The sequence below is a fragment of the Danio aesculapii genome, chromosome 1 (assembly GCF_903798145.1).
Source record: "Danio aesculapii chromosome 1, fDanAes4.1, whole genome shotgun sequence".
Classification (NCBI taxonomy): domain Eukaryota; kingdom Metazoa; phylum Chordata; class Actinopteri; order Cypriniformes; family Danionidae; genus Danio; species Danio aesculapii.
Window position 1 is genome coordinate 19,238,501 of NC_079435.1, and position 18,380 is coordinate 19,256,880.

Here is an 18,380-nt window from a genome sequence, read left to right on the forward strand (position 1 = left end):
CAAAGTGTGCCAAGAAAATATCCCCCGCTCCATTACACCAGCAGCCTGAACCATTGATACATGGCAGGATAGATCCCTGCTTTCATGTTGGCGATGCAAAAATCTGACCCTACCATCCGAATGTCGCAGCAGAAATCCAGACTCATCAGACCAGGCAACGTTTTTACAATCTTCTATTGTCTGATTTTGATGAACCTGTGCAAATTGTAGCCCGTTTTCTGTTCTTAGCTGACAGGAGTGGCACCCAGTGTGGTCGCCTGCTGCTGTAGTCCATCTGCCTCAAGGTTTGAAGTGATGTGCATTCACAGATGCTCTTCTGCAGACCTCGGTTGTAATGAGTGGTTATTTGAGTTCCTGTTGCCTTTCTATCAGCTGAAAGCAGTCTGGCCAATCACCTCTGACATCAACAAGGCATTTGCGCCCACAGAACTGCCGCTTACTGGATATTTTCTCTTTCTCTGTAAACCCTAGGGATGGTTGTGCGTGAAAATCCCAGTAGATCAGCAGTTTCTGAAATACTCAGACTAGCCAGTCTGGCATTAACAACCATCCCACGTTCAAAGTCACTTAAGTCACCTTTCGTCTGATGCTCAGTTTGAACTGCAGCAGATCGTCTTGACCATGTCTACATGCCTAAATGCATCGAGTTGCTGCCATGTGATTAGCTGATTAGAAATTTGAGTTAACGAGCAGTTGGACAGGTGTACCTAATAAAGCGTATACAGTACCTCCTGCAACACAACAGACAAGCAACATTCATACTTAAGCAGCTTAAATGTTTTTGAACTTTGTATAGAAGCTTAGAAATTAAGGCATACAAAAGCTGTCACTAGGGTGGGTCAAAAGTGTATTTATTTTTCCTAAAAAAAAACAAAAAAAAAGTTAAAAAAAAACTAAAAGAAGTACAAATAGTGTACCATTCCAGTGACAGCTTTTGTATCTTCACTTCTCAGAGCGTAATTACCATTGCAATAGAAGTGCTGCTAATCTGAATTTATTTTATTATGAGGACAACTTAAAACCTGAAAAGATAAAAAAAAATGATGAGATAAACTTTGAATGTCAATGTAATAAAGCTGTGCATTCCCTCGGTAAATTTTCTTACCTGCCAGTGCAATTAATGGCACACATAACACATGAATTACACACAGTACAATGAAGCAAATTCTATCAATAAGAATAAAAATGACACAATGCTTTTAAAAAATCAATAAAGAGCAAGATATGACAAAATCTATAAATATATTATTTCAATACTCAAATAAAAGATTAAATTAAACTGAAGAAATAATAATTTTTGTATTTATTATTTTTTTTTTATGAAGCCAAACAGCAATGGACCAAAATAAGTGCACTGTTATCTACTGGTTCACACAGATGACATTGTATTGTCTGACCCAGAAAAAGCCTACAGTGCTTCAAACCTGAGGATATAATCACATTAAACCAGATGTAAAACTGACATAATTTAACAGGCTTCCAGATTATTATATTAAACAAGCAAATAAAAAAATTACACCAATTATCTAAATCATGTAAGAATGAATTACACTTTGTTGTAACAAACATATGGCACCAGTTGAGCATCTTGATTTACCACTCGATTCTGGCTTGCTACTGATTTTTAATACTTCTCAGCCATAATAAGTACAGTCAGAGCTGACCAGCCAGTAAAGGGGTGACTTCCCTGCCCCCTTCCAGTGCTATCATTGTACTGTTCCCAAATGTATCCTGTTTCCAGATACTGCTTGTAAACATTATTCATGAGGTTAGTCCTGAGCTCTTGGTATAAGGTAGCTGCCTTTTCCTTGTATGGCCCTTCCATGCTGCCATAGTGATGCAGTGCTCTAACAGCCAGGTAGTTGATGTTGATCCAGATGGGTCCACGCCAGTAGGGGGCGTCATGTTCTGTGTTCCTCTTCATGTAGAGAGGATCTGCACGGGACAGTGAGCGGAGGCCATATGGTGTCCAAAGGCGCTCTGGATCTTTAATGGCTTGCAATATATGCTCAATTTTTGGCGAGTCTGGTGTCAAAATATGTAGCAAGAATGGAAATAGGCTAACGTAGCCTAATGCATTCACATACTGCAGCTTAGGAGCTCTGCGGACAGAACGAACCAACCGAGCGACTGGGAACTGGTGCCGTGGTTGTCCAGGTGGCACAAACACTTTCTCCTGCTGAAGTGAGACAGCTTGGGTATGATTTCCATAATCACTAAAGGCGTGCAGATTCTCAGACCAGTGCAGCTCGTTCAACAGGTCGTTATTGCTCAGACTACGATGGGTGTTTTCATATACTTGGTGGGGTTCTCCAAGTATTCGTGCCACATTTGCCATGACGCCAGAGGCTAATGTCATCCAGCAATACAAGTCCACGTGCCTTTCATCAGCAGATGGGTGGGAAGCCCGCGGGTAGTCGTCCAAGCCAGAGGTCAGCGTCTTGGGATTTAGGAAAAGGTTGGTATCTTTGTCCCTTCCTCTCCAACGGTAGGAGTTGGGAATGGGTCCAACTTGTGTGGTGTTAAACCACTCAAACCAAACCTGCAGTCTTGGGTACAACTTTCTCAAGAAAGGAAGCATGGTCTGAGATGACACTAACTCTGCATCAAGCTGCTCCAGCAGCTCCTGTAGGGCCAGGAAGAGCGTGGGAGGGTTTGCATTTTCATTGTGCTGCACTATAAACTCAGATGGTACTTTGCTGCGTGCTTCATCATCCAAGATTTGCTCCCGTGGGATCCAGCCTTCTATGTTGATAAGATCGAGCCAGTGCGCAAAGACCTCCTGTGTTAACTGGGTGTCCCATTTGCTTAGGAGAAGCTGATGAAATCCTTCATCCCAAAGAAAGCCCCTTGGAAAGAAGGATCGCGATGGTACTGCTGTGAACAGCGGCCCCTCAGGGTAAAGCACGGGGTGTTCATTGTAAACCGACTGCACAACCGACGGTCCGAAAAAATATCCCATGCCACCAAGCATGTTGCTTAAAGCTGCCTTGGCAAATTTGATTTGTGAAGATGTGAATCCTTTAGCTTGAAGACCAAACGTAGCCTCAAACTTCTCATCAAATGCCACTTTACGCTTCTCCAGTTCTTCCGTGAGCACAGAGCCCACAAGCTGATTTGGTCGTTCACGGAAACTTCCGGATTCAAACAAGACTTCAATCTGGAAAGGTGTTTGAACGGTCACCTGATGCACGACAAAGTCACTCTCCATCTTGGGATCGTTCTGTTGATTCTGGTGATTAGTGACTTTGTAAGAATCCACTGCAAAATAAGACCTTTTTTCACCTTTGGGAGGACTGAAAATGAATTTGTGATTCAGGCTGTTCTTCACTATATCTGTCAGCTTATCAAGACCAGGGCTTCTTGTTTGCAAGAAATTATATCTGAAAAAGATATTAAAAAATAAAGTAAAACAATGGAGTAGTTTGAAATAACATTTTTTTAGTCTTTAATTTTTCCTCACTCATCTCTACTCTGTTCCCCTAAGAATCAACTGCCAAGTATAATTGTGTTTTTGATAAGTTGTACAACATTTTTTAAAAGATTGACATTATTTAGAGCTAAAATTTCATTATAAAAAATTGTTTATCATTTCATTGCACTGTGAATAAAAGTTGTAAATATTCAGTAAAGAGTAGTGTTTTATTATATTGATTATACATTGGCTAGTACAGCACAAAGTATGTTACTGTTTTTTAATTCAATATTAATAATATTTTACTTATTTTTTCTGGACTACATTATAAGTATTTAAAAAACAAGCTAAAATCAGTTAAGTTAATTGAAGAGAAGTACACTTACTGGACAAGAGCAATACATTTGACACAATTTCTTCAAATGAAACCAAATTTGTATTTTGAAAACTCTTGGGTTTGTTTGTGTACATAATATAGACATTTTGCAATAAACATTATACTTGTTAAATGACTCTCAGTGAAGCTCTGAAAACCTCAATGTTTACAGGCACTAGTCCAATTTGTTTTTGGATTAGGCGTACAGCATACTTTGGTAACACTTTATTTTGATGGTCCATTTGAGCATTAATAGACTGTCTGCTTAAAATCTGTTGATACTGCTCCTTCAACAGACATTTAACTGAGTATAAGAAACTTTGCAAGTACATGTAAACTTACACTAACCCTCTACTAAACAGTCTACTTATAATCTAATGAGAATCAGTTGGCATGTAGATGCAATGTAACTGAAATTCAACAAACGGACCATCAAAATAAAGTGTGACCGCAACTTGATTCATTCTTTTAAATCTGCCTTATTCTGTGACAATATACAATGCAAAGCTAATTATGCTTTTATGACTTGATTCTATAAATCCATCTGCATTTTCTTCATAAAATCCTAAGACCGTCATTAAAGAAAATTATTATTGTTAAAAACCTACATGACCAAACATATTCTATACACACTATTCATGGTTAATAATTATTATATAAATGATAAATACCTGGCATATTTGCCACTAGCACCTTCCCCTGCGGTGGGTTTGCCAAAAGTAATCTTAAAGTTGCCAAGTTCCTCAGATGTTCCTATGACAGAACTCACACGATTTTTCTCCTCAACGTGTGCCTGCAATGAACCTTGACTATCTGTGGCAGCATAGAACATCAGCGAGACCACAGGAGTCGACAAAGCAGTGCCCTGCCAATCAGAAACAGATTGACTTGAAGTGACAAAGCATTTTTGATAGTGTTATAAACCATAATTCTTAATATTCCTATACTTTTGATTTATCTAATTAAATCACTCTAACTGTATATCATTTTAAAGAGAATAACAGGAAAAGTGTGAAGTTATGTGAAGCTGACTACACCTCCATACAGTATCTGACATTTGAAAATTTACAGAGACCATAAATCATAATAAACAAAACAATAATGAACAATTAGTTTGAACTTCCTGAGAATGTGTATTGACAGTAATTAATTTCTTTATTCTGTATTTCTTATATTACAGGGTCAAACATGAGATTTCCCATTTTTGGTGTCTGCGTCAAGTTGAATTTGCAAAAAACTGAAACATACAGAGAGCATATTAAAAGCAAAACGTGTAATGTTTCAAATATCATTTGTGAGGATAATACATCAAATTATTTCAAATTATTTCTATTTTCCCAAGTGTATATAGCTACCACTGTAAAAAAAATATCAGAATTCAGTACATACTTTCAGTATTACCTTTGCTTGAAACGACCCGATCTAATCCTGTTTATATGAAATAAGCCTGCTCCCTAGCAGCTACCAGAACTGTTACTATGACAACAACTCTCGAATGAGTTTTGAAGACCGAAACGATCCTGGATCGTGTCAAATCGTCAATAACCAAATCCAGCTAATTGTAATCCAAGTACGAATAATAGACCCCTGTACTTACTAAAATACTGTATATAAAAACATAAGTGATGATCAAACATTTTATAATTTAAATTAATAAAATCAAATAGGTAAAACAAAGTTGTTTTAATGATAGTGGCAGTGTCAAAATGTAAAATGACAGTTAATTTGTATTTTGGGGATGCATTACAATCCCTACATGGAGTCTTTTAATGTCACCAAACTATTGTTTGTCTAAATATTGCCGGAAAATTATTTTAATACATAAGCTCCTGTTACATTAAATGACTTTTGTAAATAAAGGTAATCATGTATGATAGTCATTATTTTTGCTCATAAAATGTAAATAAATAATTTTCTGTACAACAAAAAAACAACACTTTTAAGCTGTATCTAGATAGACAGCTAGACAGATAATTAGATAGACTGACAGATAGACAGAAAATTAGATGGATGGATGAATAGACAGATAGATACATAGATAGATATTTGGATGGATGGATGGATAATCAGATAGACAGCTAGATGGATGGATGATTAGATAGACAGATAGATAGATAGATAGATAAATAGATGGATGGATAATTACACAGATAGATGGATGGATGGATGGATGGATGGATGGATGGATGGATGGATAATCAGAAAGACAAATAGATAGACAGCTAGATAGATGGATGGATGGATGATTAGATAGACAGATAGATGGATAATCAGATAGACATACAGCTAGATAGATGGATAGATGGATGATTAGACAGACAGACAGACGAATGGATAATCAGACAGCTGGATGGATGGCTGGATGACGGATGGATGATTAGATGAATAGATAGATAGATGGATGGATGGATGGATGGATGTGTTATTTACATGTTGTTTTGCAGTAATTCTCCAAGTCCAGTCTCCCCCATGATCTCCACCCATGCGCTTGACAAACTCTGTGGTCAAGGTGAAATCCCGGTCATGGATCTCCTGGACTCCAAAAGAGACTCCATCATGCATTAACCATCCATAGCCCAGCAAATGGTCTCCTTGCTCACATGTGTGCCTGAGATTTCCATCCATTTCAGCAAACTGGTGCATCCACATTAAACCTAAGGAAAAGGTAGGTTTATAACATCACAAAGACAAGTAAAAACCAAACAAATTAAGCAATTTGTGCACACAGAGAAAGCATACAAAACACCTCACCTGTCACAACAGATCGAGGACTTCTTGTTTTCATCCCGAAGTACACCTGGGGACGATAGGAACCCCAGTATCTTTCGGGAGACACGGCAGGATTTGAGCTATTAGCATCCAAGACCCGAGGAGAGGGGTGCAAAGTCACAACCCTTCTGGCCAAGGATGAGCGCATATAAAGAGCATAGAAGAACCAGATGAGACTGAAGATGCACAGACCGATGGATATATTGATGAACACCTTCCCGATGTCAGTTTTCTTCTTCTTCTCCTTGCGTGGTGGAGCAGGTGCTTTTTCCTCCTTCCTTGGACTTGGAACTCCATCACCTGTTGCAACCCTCTTCCTTCGCCTACCCATCTTTATTATGATCTGACCAGGTCGATCTGAGGATCACAAACATTCAAATGCACCTGCAAAACACCAAAGGTCAACAGATTGATTATAGGATTCGATTATTAGCTTAGTAATTCATTAACTTACACTACATTTATATCTTATGATAATGCATTTCATTGAAAATAAGCCACTAAACATCACTATTAGGTTAACTTTTCAATTTACAAGTTGCTGCAAATTTAATAAACAACTAGATAACAGAACAAAAGAAAAAGGAAAATGAATGAACGAAAGAACGAATGAATGAATGAGATTCAGCTCGAGAGGGCCTATTAAACGCGTCTGCAAGCGTCTTTCTCTCTACACTAAATATGAACGACACCATAAGCTAATTGAATATAAGGCAAACATATGTTTTATTTTATCGATGACGTTACCTTATGTACGTGTCAGTAATCTACTGAACATGGTAATCAGCAGCACAGGCACTTCCGCGTTTCTCGAGAAGCTGTCAGACGACCGTAGATGCAGAATCACCCTTCTTCAAAATAAAAGTCCGCGTTCTCGCTTTAATGGTTCGTTTGTTGAAGAACACGCCAGTTCTCCATCCATCCACACACAAAAGCCATGGCAACCTTTAGGATTTCTGAGGTTTTCGATGTCTGTACACTTATTAACGTTTTATTTTTGTTATTTTAGCAATAATTTTAGAGAACCCTGAATGAATAATTTACACAAAAGTTTACACGCAAAATGTCTCTCAAAACAAAAAAAGTTTACACGCAAAACTTCAAAATGTCTCTCATCAATAAACGAACCATATACAGTTCTTTAATTTTGCAACAACGACAACAAACAGTCCAGAATTCTAATTAGATTTAAATAACTTTCAAAACATGTAACTTGTAAAGGCGTGATTTTGCAAGAGAAAATAAAAGCGAAAAAAAAATGAGATTAGGATACTTTTGGGTTCTCCAAACCTGCTGGTACTGCATTGTCAATATCACTCTGTAGCCCAATATTGGTTGCCCACTGAAGCTAAGCAGCATTGGCCCTTGTCTGTGCTTGTTAGACCACCTGGGAAAACAAGCTTCGTGTGGTGTTGGTGAAGCCAGCAGGGGGTGCTCATCCTCATGTAAATGTGAGCCCAACGCCACACACACATTGGGGACACCGTTATCCTGTATGAAGCGCTGCCTTTTGGATCGTAGACCCAAGCTCTCACTCTAAATTGCCTCCAAATTATCCCGCTCACTGACCGGTCTCTCCTCTCTTCACCTACATCTGCTGTGGTGAGCGGACTGGCTGTTCGGTCCTGTGGATGCAGTCACATTGTCCAGGTAGAGCTGCATACTGGTGGTGGTAATGAGACCACTTCATATGATTGTAAATCAACTTGTGTGCACAAGAATACAGGTTAAAGGCACTATTTTCATGCGTCAATTCATAATATCACTAATATACTAAGAAAAGAACATGCATAAAACCAGTTTATACTAATCAGTACATGTTGATTGTTACAAGAAAATGTAGGTTTCTTTGATTTAACATTGGAAAGTACCTACAGGTAGAATAAAGATTCAAGAAGTTCTAAGGATTTAAGGTGTTACCTTGATGAAGCTGCTGCCACTTGAGGACTTCTGGAATATATTAAGGGTTTCTTGGAAGACTCTAAATTCTTTAGGTTTTTAATTGTTTTTGCATATTCAACTGAATTATTACATCTGCTAATGAATCAAATGGCACAATCTGTTAATAAGATAACCGTTTCTCAGACTTACAAAAAATTCACCTGTATTTGTTTCTCTGTGCCATTATTGTTATACTGTAGCAGTGATGTGAACTATAATATTAGGACTGATCTTTAAAACTATTGTCCCAGCCATGAACTAAGCTCTTTTCTCTTTCCCTAATGCTAATAATTTGTGTATTAATCACTGGAACAGTAACATGCGAAAAATAATTATATTCATAGATCATTTTTATTTTTTAAAGGGTTTTTAAAAGTTCAAAAGATACAAATTATTGATATATTTGCAATCTGTGAAAACTACTAAACTAATAAAAACACAAATTTGGGAAAACGGAAGTGTCATATGGATATACGAGTACTCGTCAATCAATACAATGGTGGACTACAGAACCATGTGCACAGTGCAAAGTAGAAAAGTTGTGTTTCTTTACAAAGGTGACATCGAAAACCAATGGCCTGGCATGCATAAATTTGTTAGTCATTTTCATGGAACCATGTTGACAATGTTACTGTCAGTTTGCAAGAGATTATTAAAAGGCTAAAAGACTAACAATTAAGAAAAGTTTAAGGAGTTGCAAAGTTAAGGTTGAAGTTTTTTTGTGATTCAAACTGAGCGTGTATATGTGTTTCCTGGGACTGGGTTGCACTGGAAGGGCATCCACTGTGTAAAATATATGCTGGAATAGTTGGCAGTTCATTATGCTGTGGCGACCTCTGAAATAGAGACTAAGCTGAAGGAAAATAAATGGTTTTGTTTTTATAACAAATTACACACATTACCAAAATCAGTAGTTTTTCCTATCAGAGTAAAAAAGTATGACAGTTAAATATATACAATTTAAAAAATTATAATATATAAAATGAATACATAGGCTGCATTTTTCATATTTCATGTGTAAAAACACAAACAATCAGAAACTTTTCTTCATAACCATGTGATGTGCTGTTATGAGGTGTATTTATTAAGATTGATAGCGATTATATAACAGCATATAATTTTTAAGTTAAAATGTATACAATACTCTGTCACATTTACTCCAATTAGTGTAAAGACAATATTACAATATGTACTGTACATTACAGCACTTGATAAAAAGCAAAGAAAAGTTATGAACGTGAAAGAACTTTCCATGAAAGAAGTAGGGTCTTGAATTTATCCACTTGCAATTGTTTGAATCGTTGGTAGTGAATTTGAAATTGATTGTTGTCGAATTTCAAAAATGCAGCTGCACATTGTTCCTTTTAATTCTTTGATCCTTTTGAGTCTTTTATCTTATCTGGAATAATGAGCACCAGTAGAACTTAATACTGTAAAACCAATAACCATGGACAGAAAGTATATAGAGTCCATTTTTAACATAGTTTAGTCAATTTGAATTGATTGATTGTGACTTCTTTCTACCTTATGCCATCTACACTTGACCAGTAGACATGCAGATTCTCTGTTGGTGTTTAACCAAAATGTACTTGTGTGCAAACATCCGTCCGCATCGATCGCAACCGAAAGGTTTCTCACGCGTGTGGATCTTCATATGCGTTTTGAGGTTTGAAGACTGGTTGAACATTTTCCCGCAAAGGCTACAACCATAAGGCTTTTCGCCTGTGTGAACAGTCACATGTTTTTTGAGGTTACTTTGGTCTGAGAAGTGTTTCCCACAGTGCTGGCATCTGAATGGTTTTTCTCCTCTATGAATGCTGTGGTGTCTTTTGAGGCTAGACGCCTGACTGAATCTTTTTCCGCAGAGCGTACAGTTGTGAAGCCTTTCTCTGGTATGAAGTTTTTGATGTAAAAGAAGAGTGCCGGGTTGAGAGAACACTTTCCCACAATGTTTACACATAAACCTATCTTTCCTCTGCATGTGAGAAGTATCAGACTGTTTGAAAGAAAAGCATGGTGTGAATGGAGGCTGTTCAGATTGAGAAATATTACCTTCACTGTTGTGTGTTAAATGGCCTTCAATGTTAGACACAGACAAGCTATTGGAGTTAATCGGAGTTGCATAGGAACACATGGGATCTGTGCTCCCTCTGTACATCAAGTACTGATCCACAGACGGTCCCCCATTGCATTCAGATTCAGTGAAGGATGGATGGTTTGCAGTGGTGTCAAATCTTCTGGAGACCCATGAGGCATAGGAAGAGACAGGCTGGAGGTTAGAATCCACCTCTCCATCACAACGTCTCTCCGTTCCGGTGTCACCTATTTTTAAATATGACATGCTTACGATATCTTCAGCAATACATGGCACCTTTTATAAATCTTTTCAATCTTATCTGAAATTAATTAAATGAACATTAAGCAAACAAAACATGCACGAAGCAGCCACACATTTAGATTAATTTGATCGCCCTGCACTCTGCTTATCTGTCTCTTAGGTCTTGTTTTGTTTTCCAGTTTGTTATATTTGACTTCCTGTATGTTTGTGTATCTAATGTCTCTTTTTGTCACATTCTTTGTAAAGTGTCCTTGAGCTCTGGAAACGTGCTATATGAATGAAATTTATTATTAATATTCTTATTAATGATGATGAGTGACATCAGTTTTTATTCATTCATTTTCTTTTCGGCTTAGTCTCTTTTTTAAATCAGGGGTTGCCAAAGCGGAATGAACTGCCAACATATCCAGCATATGTTTTATGCAGCGAATGCCCTTCCAGCTGCAACCCAACACTGGGAAACACCTATACACACTCTTTCACACTCTTACACTGTGGCCAATATAGTGAATGTCTTTGTACCTGTGGGGGAAATCCACGCGAACACAGGTAAAACATGCAAACTCTACACAGAAATGCCAACTGACCCAGCGACCTTCTTGCTGTGAGGCGATCGTGCTATCCACATCGTGCTACCCACATCAGTTTTATTTACATTTTATTTTTAATTACATCAGTTTTTATTGACATTCATTCATTTTCCTTCGGTTTAGTCGGCCAAGCCACGACTCGAACCAGCGACCTTCTTGCTGTAAGGTGACAGTGCTAACCACTGAGACACCGTGCCTTTTACAACAAGGGACCTTTTACAACTAAATTTTATTTACTGACTATTTTCTCACCCTGAACTGATTCCAAACCTTTAAGATCTTTTTTTTTATTCTGTAACAACCTGTAACCTTTGACTTCCATTGTAGGATAAACTAATTATAAGCATGTCAACAGTTTTCAGCTTTCTTCAAATTATCTTCTTTTGTGTTCAACAGAAGACAGACAGTCAAAAAGGTAAAGGGTGAGTAAATGATGACAGAATTTTTCGTTTTGGGTGAACTGTCCCTTTAAGTCTTGGAAGAAATTAGCAAGCAAGAAAAAAGTAAACAAATCTAGTAATTAGGTCACTTACACCCAACATCATGCATGTCACGACAAGCTATCTCTAAAACATGCAAGTGAAAAACTGAAAACCCAATTTTATAATTACCATTGAGTAAATGTGTGTCCTCCCCTATAGCATTGACTTCTGTATTTTCATCCTGAAGAAGATCAGGCTGCATTGCGTCAGACTGGCAGAGAAACAAATGATTGACACGACAGTGAATTTTATTGTTTTTAATAGACATAAGAACACATTTAGCAGAACAATTGGTAAAATCTGATTCAAATTTTATCATTGTTAACATTATCTAATGAGAATTCAACAGTTTGTGTTAGCTCAAAAATATACACATTCTTTTTAACAGAAGCAACGTTTGATTTTTAATAATGTGTTTGGTAAATTACACTACCTTACACCCTATACATGTACATGTTACATGTACTTACTATAGTAACCCTAATACAAACACTAAAACCAACCCCATATTAAGTAGTATGTTTATACGTTACAATTGCACTGTAACATGGTGAAAGTAAAAATAAAATGCAACTGTAAAATTACATTTATATATGGTTTAGAAGATTTGTTTATATTAATTGAGTTGTTGCTGGCAACTATCGACTTCCATAGTGGGACAAAAATCTACATGGAAATGCATGGGTGCCAGCTACCAGCATTATTTTTTTTAAAAAAGAAAGAAACTCAAATTAGATTTTTCACATATTAAAATTAGAACAAGTGAAGGGTGAGCAAATGATGACAGAATTTTCAGTTTCAAGTACAATTTACATGCAGAATTACTGTTGAGGAGGCGAAAAGTCAACTCTGTAATTATAGATGAAACTACAGAAACTAATTACAGATTTAATTATATGGATTTTTAAATAAACGAATATCAAATCGTAGATAAAATTTTTGTACACAATAGTTGATTGGTCTTAATATGAAGTGATTCTTGTATTACCAAATAAAACCTTTTTATAAATGGTACTGATTTAATGTCATTAAATACACAACATAAGCAGGTTTACTGAAGATAGATTTTAAACTTCTGAGTACATTTATACTGCATGAGAAAAGTAGTTTGTCTATCATGAGCCTCATATGTAAACTAATACAGTTATGTTCGAGCATGTCATATCTACCTCTTGATGGCAGTGCTGGACTGTGTCCTGGTCTATGAAGCTTTCTCTGTGGACTGGAACAAACACTCCTGCACTCCCGTATTGCGTGCCATCTTACAAGGAAAAAGTGGAAAACAAAAAGTAGTAATAACAAAGGAAAAATAAAAATACACATTTTAATTGTAAATCTCAATATTCATTCAAGGTTTGTCATATTTCAATATTTTTTATAAACAATTAAAATAAGTGAACACCATTTAAGCCATACATACATGCTATATTATTAAATGACTTATATATATTTATTTGTAGTTCCTTATGTCAAATCCATGTTGGTTATGCACATTCAACCTTTAAAATCAGTTTGAAATCAAAATTTGCAATGTTTATTTTGCTAGTGCACATTGTTTTTCTTCAGATCAACAATTAATCAGTGCAATTTAATACAAAAAAGTTTAAGTTTTTGTAATTTTCAAAGTCTGAACATTTGCTACCAAGTTTGGAGTGCTGGGCCTTCTCAGTTTGACCGTTTCAGCCACAATATTCCTAACCACTCTAAGAGGGAATAGGGTATATGCACACAGACGTTTAATTATTAGTCAGCCAGCTCAATCACTTCCGGTAAACTATTGCTCCACAAAAAAAAGTTACATTTTAACTTTGTAAACTATAAAATCATGAGTCTCCTCATGCTTTGTGTCTCATTTTGTGAGCCAACTGATAGTTGTTTGCGCCCCTCTTTTTCCCCTGCTCTGTCAGCCATGCCCACTCCATGAAGCATTTTTTAAAAAAAATCTGAGGTAGTCTTGAGCTGAAAGAAGGGGCTTTCTTGACCCTTTAACTGATTGTATCTTAATTACATTACAACATTGATGTTGTAAAAGTAACCTTATGAATTTGAAAATAGTCACATCTACCTTTCACCTGAAGTTTATCGTTGGCTGAAAAACACTTGCTTTGCATTTACCCCATTATGCTCAAAAAGAAAGCCCTATTACAATATTACATTTCATTTGAAAGTGCATAAAAATACTGAAATAAAAGTATCAGTTCAGGAGGAATAATTAGAAAATTAACAAATAAACAAACATAAAATTGTTCATACTCACTAGTATCTGTAGCATTTAATTCTAAGCGTTCACATCTCATGCTGTCGGGTCTCTCCTCTTTAATAATGATAACATCTGACTCATCATCTGCTACAGGCTGATTCAAAGCAAAACACAATCAGGATTCTGGATACATTATTAGTTCTCAAATGAGCTCAGAGATTGAGGAAAGCAGATTTCTACCTCTTGATGGCAGCGCCGGACTGTGTTTTGGTCAATGAAGTTCTCTCTGTGACCTGCTACACAAACCCCTGCACTTCTGTTCAGGGCTTCATCTTTATCTGAAGTATAGACATACCAGTAATGCAAATATATAAATAATTAAATATATATATACAACGTAAAATTTTTAAACATTTTACATTGAAATTAAACATTTTAAAATATTCATTCCATTGTCAATTATCATTTATGTGTTTTTTTTAGAAAACATTCAATAAAAAGATGTTTTTTTTACTGTGAGTGTAGGTTTTTATATGTTTGTTTTATTTTTTATATGTATCTATCTGTTCATCTATCTATCTATAGCTTAGGCTATATATAATATATGGGAGTCCATATTCCTTTGCTTTTAAACTCATAAACAAACACCTGCGATTAGACCATGAGACTGGCAAGTACCAATCGAGATATGAAGTGTGATTATCGGCTGATACAGATCTTCGGCTGATCAATCGGAGCATCCCTACTATCAATTTATAAAAAAAAAAAAAGTAATATACAATTTATTTAGAAAATTCACATACTATTTCGTATATTATTAGCAACTTAAAATAATATTAAAAATTATTATTTTGATACAATTTCTAAACCACATGAACAACAACTAATTAAATGTCTGACCCCAAACCAACACTAACCCCAAGGACAAAACACATACAGAAGGGATGTATTAAGCTATAAGACAGTCCCCATTACAAACACCTCCCATACTCACGATTCTCTGCGGTCTGTTTTTCTCTTTCAGACTGTTCACACCTCGTATTTTCAGGCCTCTCTTCTTTAATAATAAGAACATCTGGCTCTTCATCCTCTACAGACTGATGAAAAGCATGCTGTCAAGATGAGTGGAGAGAAAATTGATTCAATTATTGTTCAACGGATATAGGTCATATATAGTGTTAATTTACACTAGGCTTCATTTTCTGTATCAGCTGTGAACAGTTATCCAGATCATTTTAAAAGTTTAATTTAAGAGGTACATATCGAACCTTTTCTGTTAGAACTTTTTTTGGAAATCACTTTGGCTAACTCCAGTTGTTTTTAAATGTGATATACAAGTTAATATACAAACAAACAAATAATAATAATAATTTGCTTGGTATTACTATCATTAGTCATTAAGCCTATAAGTTACTCAACGATATTCCAATTATTTTTAATTTAAGCTGATAATTGGCCACTTTACTGGTGGTTTTGCAGCTGTCGCTGCTACTACCTGCATTCAGACTAAGAATTTCTAAGAGTTTTTGAGATATTGAGGATTTTGAATTAAATATAGCCAAAATAATATGGGAATCAAGTTTCCTATATAAAAAAGTTATTTGTACAGTTTGAGGCAATCGAAACATTTGGAAAAATATATTAAAAATAAAATAAATAAATAAATATATATATATATATATATATATATATATATATATATATATATATATATATATATATATATATACGCATTTTTCAAGTAACTTGGACTGATTATTGTTGTTTATTCTAATGAATTCCTTAACCAAAAAGTACCGACACATTATTTATGCTACCCCCGAGCACTTTTTGTTTGAATTTGGTTATTTGTAGTTATCTGGGAAAAAATAAGAAAGTACAAAAGTTCCCAATTTGTCTTGATATGCTGGCTTTATTAGGTATTTGTAAGCAAGCAAACAACAAAAATAAAAGTTAATAAAATAAATAATGCTATTCTAAAAAAAATTGGTTAAAAATTTGATTAAAAACATTGTCATTTAGATTTGTATTGTTATTGTTATTTGTAACATTAAAACAAAAACAAATGAGCAATTCCAGCGTTATAGATGTGACATTTGCATTAAAAATTTTAAACATAAATTCACAGAGAAAATATATGTTAACATTAAATTGAAACACCTCTCTATGTTTTCCAAAACTACTAGCCAGAGTTATGGGATCAGGAAAAATATCAATCTTTAAACATTTTTAGATTTTAAATAAGGAAGATACCCTTACGTTATGGATGTGACTAAAAAGTTACAGTATACTTTGTACAGTATACAACATACTTAGAAATTCTGTAGAAATTCTGTGAATTAAACTGCTCAACCCAAAAGAAATAATGCTAATCAAAAGGATAAGAGTTGGTTCTTTATAGAACAAAAATTATTTATTTTACATTTTTGAGGAAAGTGTTTTGTTATGGATGTGACACCTCTCTATTATGGATGTGACAGATGTGAATTTGCCACTTGTGTGATTTTGGTAAGTCTAATATAACTGTTTGAAAACATTGACAGAGACATTTTGAGTATTTTTAAAATACTGTAAATACTTGCTTACACACAAAAACGTATAATCAGTTTCACTGTTTTGGTGAAAAGTTTTTTTTTCATGGCAAGGTTGACATTTGCATGGAATTGCTCATTGCAAAATTGTACTTGTACTTAATTGTACACACCTAATAAGAAACTGGTCGGAATATAAATTGACATTTAAATGGAAATGTACACATAAATATTCTGACTGTATATAATCAGCCACATTCATTGGGTTGTGCAGACCTGGTCTATCCTTTGTTGCTGTTGGTTAACAGAGACGTTTGAAGAGCGAGCAGATCCTTCTTCATCATGAACACCAGAACATACAGAAGACACCTTTACGCTGATTCGTCCTGAAGAAAAGAAAAACACAATGCCTTCCTTCACCACGAGTAATAAGCACGTTATAACTATGGCTTTTAATGTTATTAGAGTCGGTTCAAAACAAGTCAGTAGTGGCTAACTTAACTAGCCTACATGACCATTACCTCCGTTACCTGACTGTTTTTCGCGAACACTGGTTTTGTTGAAGGCAGTCGACTCGTTCCTCAGTTTATTTGCCCTTCGATAAAACGAATCCCTGATTTCTATCATTTTTAATCTCTTTTTAAGCAGGCTATTTTCCTTTTGCGTTTGAGATATTTCAAGCTGTAAATCTGCATAGCTGTCTTCAACAAGTTTGCAGATTTCTGCCACAGCGGCGTTTGCAAGTACTTCAATAACTGACGCGATTTGCGTTTGGAACGTTATAATATTCGCCATTGTGATAAAACAAATCCGTCCAAATGAAAATGTGTTTGTGTACGGGAAGCTGCTGTCCCGTGAGTCAACAACATCCGCTTGTGGTATTTTAAGATAAAAGTTCTCATTCAACCTGCATTCCACTTCTTCTTTAGTTTATTGGCGGTTGACAAACAACAGAATGGTGTATTTCCGCCACCAACTGGTGTGGAGTGTGGATCATTATGACTTTACCCCCCACCCTCACCCACCCCTTACTTTTATAAATCCGCTCCTACAAATGAGTATTTTAAGACAATAAAATAATCTACAATAAAAATGTATAGCATTTATTTCCTGAGTTATTTTGTAGAATGTAATTTAATTTAAATACATCTCTTTATCGACTTTTTTAAATCTCCAAATCTCACCCTAAGCATCATAATCTCAGCTCCTGTTTTTCCCTACACTTCTCATTTCTCCTTTCTTTTGAATTCTGTAAAACCACCGACCCTTTTTCTCATCATCCCATTGTTTTTGCCACTTTTCCTTCATTCTTTTCTTAATAATACTCTTGATTTCATTCTTACTTATACTTACACTTAGACATTTTTATATCACAGCTTGTTTCAACTAAGCCATTTTCTAGTCTTCGTGATTTAAATAACAGTGCACAAAATTGAAACTCATATTTTAGAAATTATAGCCATATTAGCAATGTTTACTTTAGCACCATATCACAATTAAGTGAATATAGTGGTTTATTCTTTTTTTATTTCAAGACTTTTAAATAATTTTGCAACTAAAAAAAGGACAGTGACCTGACACTAGGCTTTTTTCGCTGTTTAAAGTGAAGATACTAATAGATAATTAAAATTTACATAAAGTGTTTTTAGATTTGCATTTAATCGTTTTGCCTCTGGATTTTTAATCAGCAATCACTTTTCAATTTTATTTAATTTATTACTATTATTATTCCTTAATC

The 18,380-nt window shown here is 35.4% G+C and overlaps 2 protein-coding genes across 3 annotated transcripts; both read right to left on the minus strand.

Annotated features, from left to right (window-relative positions):
• Positions 1 to 1,274: 1,274 nt before the first annotated feature.
• mogs (mannosyl-oligosaccharide glucosidase) lies at positions 1,275 to 7,390 on the minus strand. Its single transcript, XM_056456786.1, has 5 exons — positions 7,308 to 7,390; positions 6,543 to 6,944; positions 6,222 to 6,445; positions 4,463 to 4,656; positions 1,275 to 3,383 (listed from the first exon to the last, which is right to left on the minus strand). Exons 2-5 carry the CDS (start codon positions 6,889 to 6,891, stop codon positions 1,625 to 1,627), a joined length of 2,526 nt encoding a protein of 841 aa, XP_056312761.1. The 5' UTR covers positions 6,892 to 6,944; positions 7,308 to 7,390; the 3' UTR covers positions 1,275 to 1,624.
• Positions 7,391 to 9,620: 2,230 nt separating this feature from the next.
• Positions 9,621 to 17,524, minus strand: si:dkey-56e3.3 (zinc finger protein 184). Of its 2 annotated transcripts, none has more exons than XM_056470588.1 (8): positions 17,164 to 17,524; positions 16,919 to 17,028; positions 15,106 to 15,223; positions 14,352 to 14,449; positions 14,169 to 14,265; positions 13,081 to 13,172; positions 12,041 to 12,122; positions 9,621 to 10,823 (listed from the first exon to the last, which is right to left on the minus strand). In XM_056470588.1, the coding sequence occupies exons 1-8, from the start codon at positions 17,435 to 17,437 to the stop codon at positions 10,036 to 10,038; spliced, it is 1,659 nt and encodes a 552-aa protein (XP_056326563.1). In that variant the 5' UTR covers positions 17,438 to 17,524; the 3' UTR covers positions 9,621 to 10,035. The 2 variants fall into 2 exon arrangements, with proteins under 2 accessions (XP_056326563.1, XP_056326650.1); XM_056470675.1 differs by having other exon boundaries at positions 9,622 to 10,823; positions 17,173 to 17,523.
• Between the last annotated feature and the right edge of the window lie 856 nt (positions 17,525 to 18,380).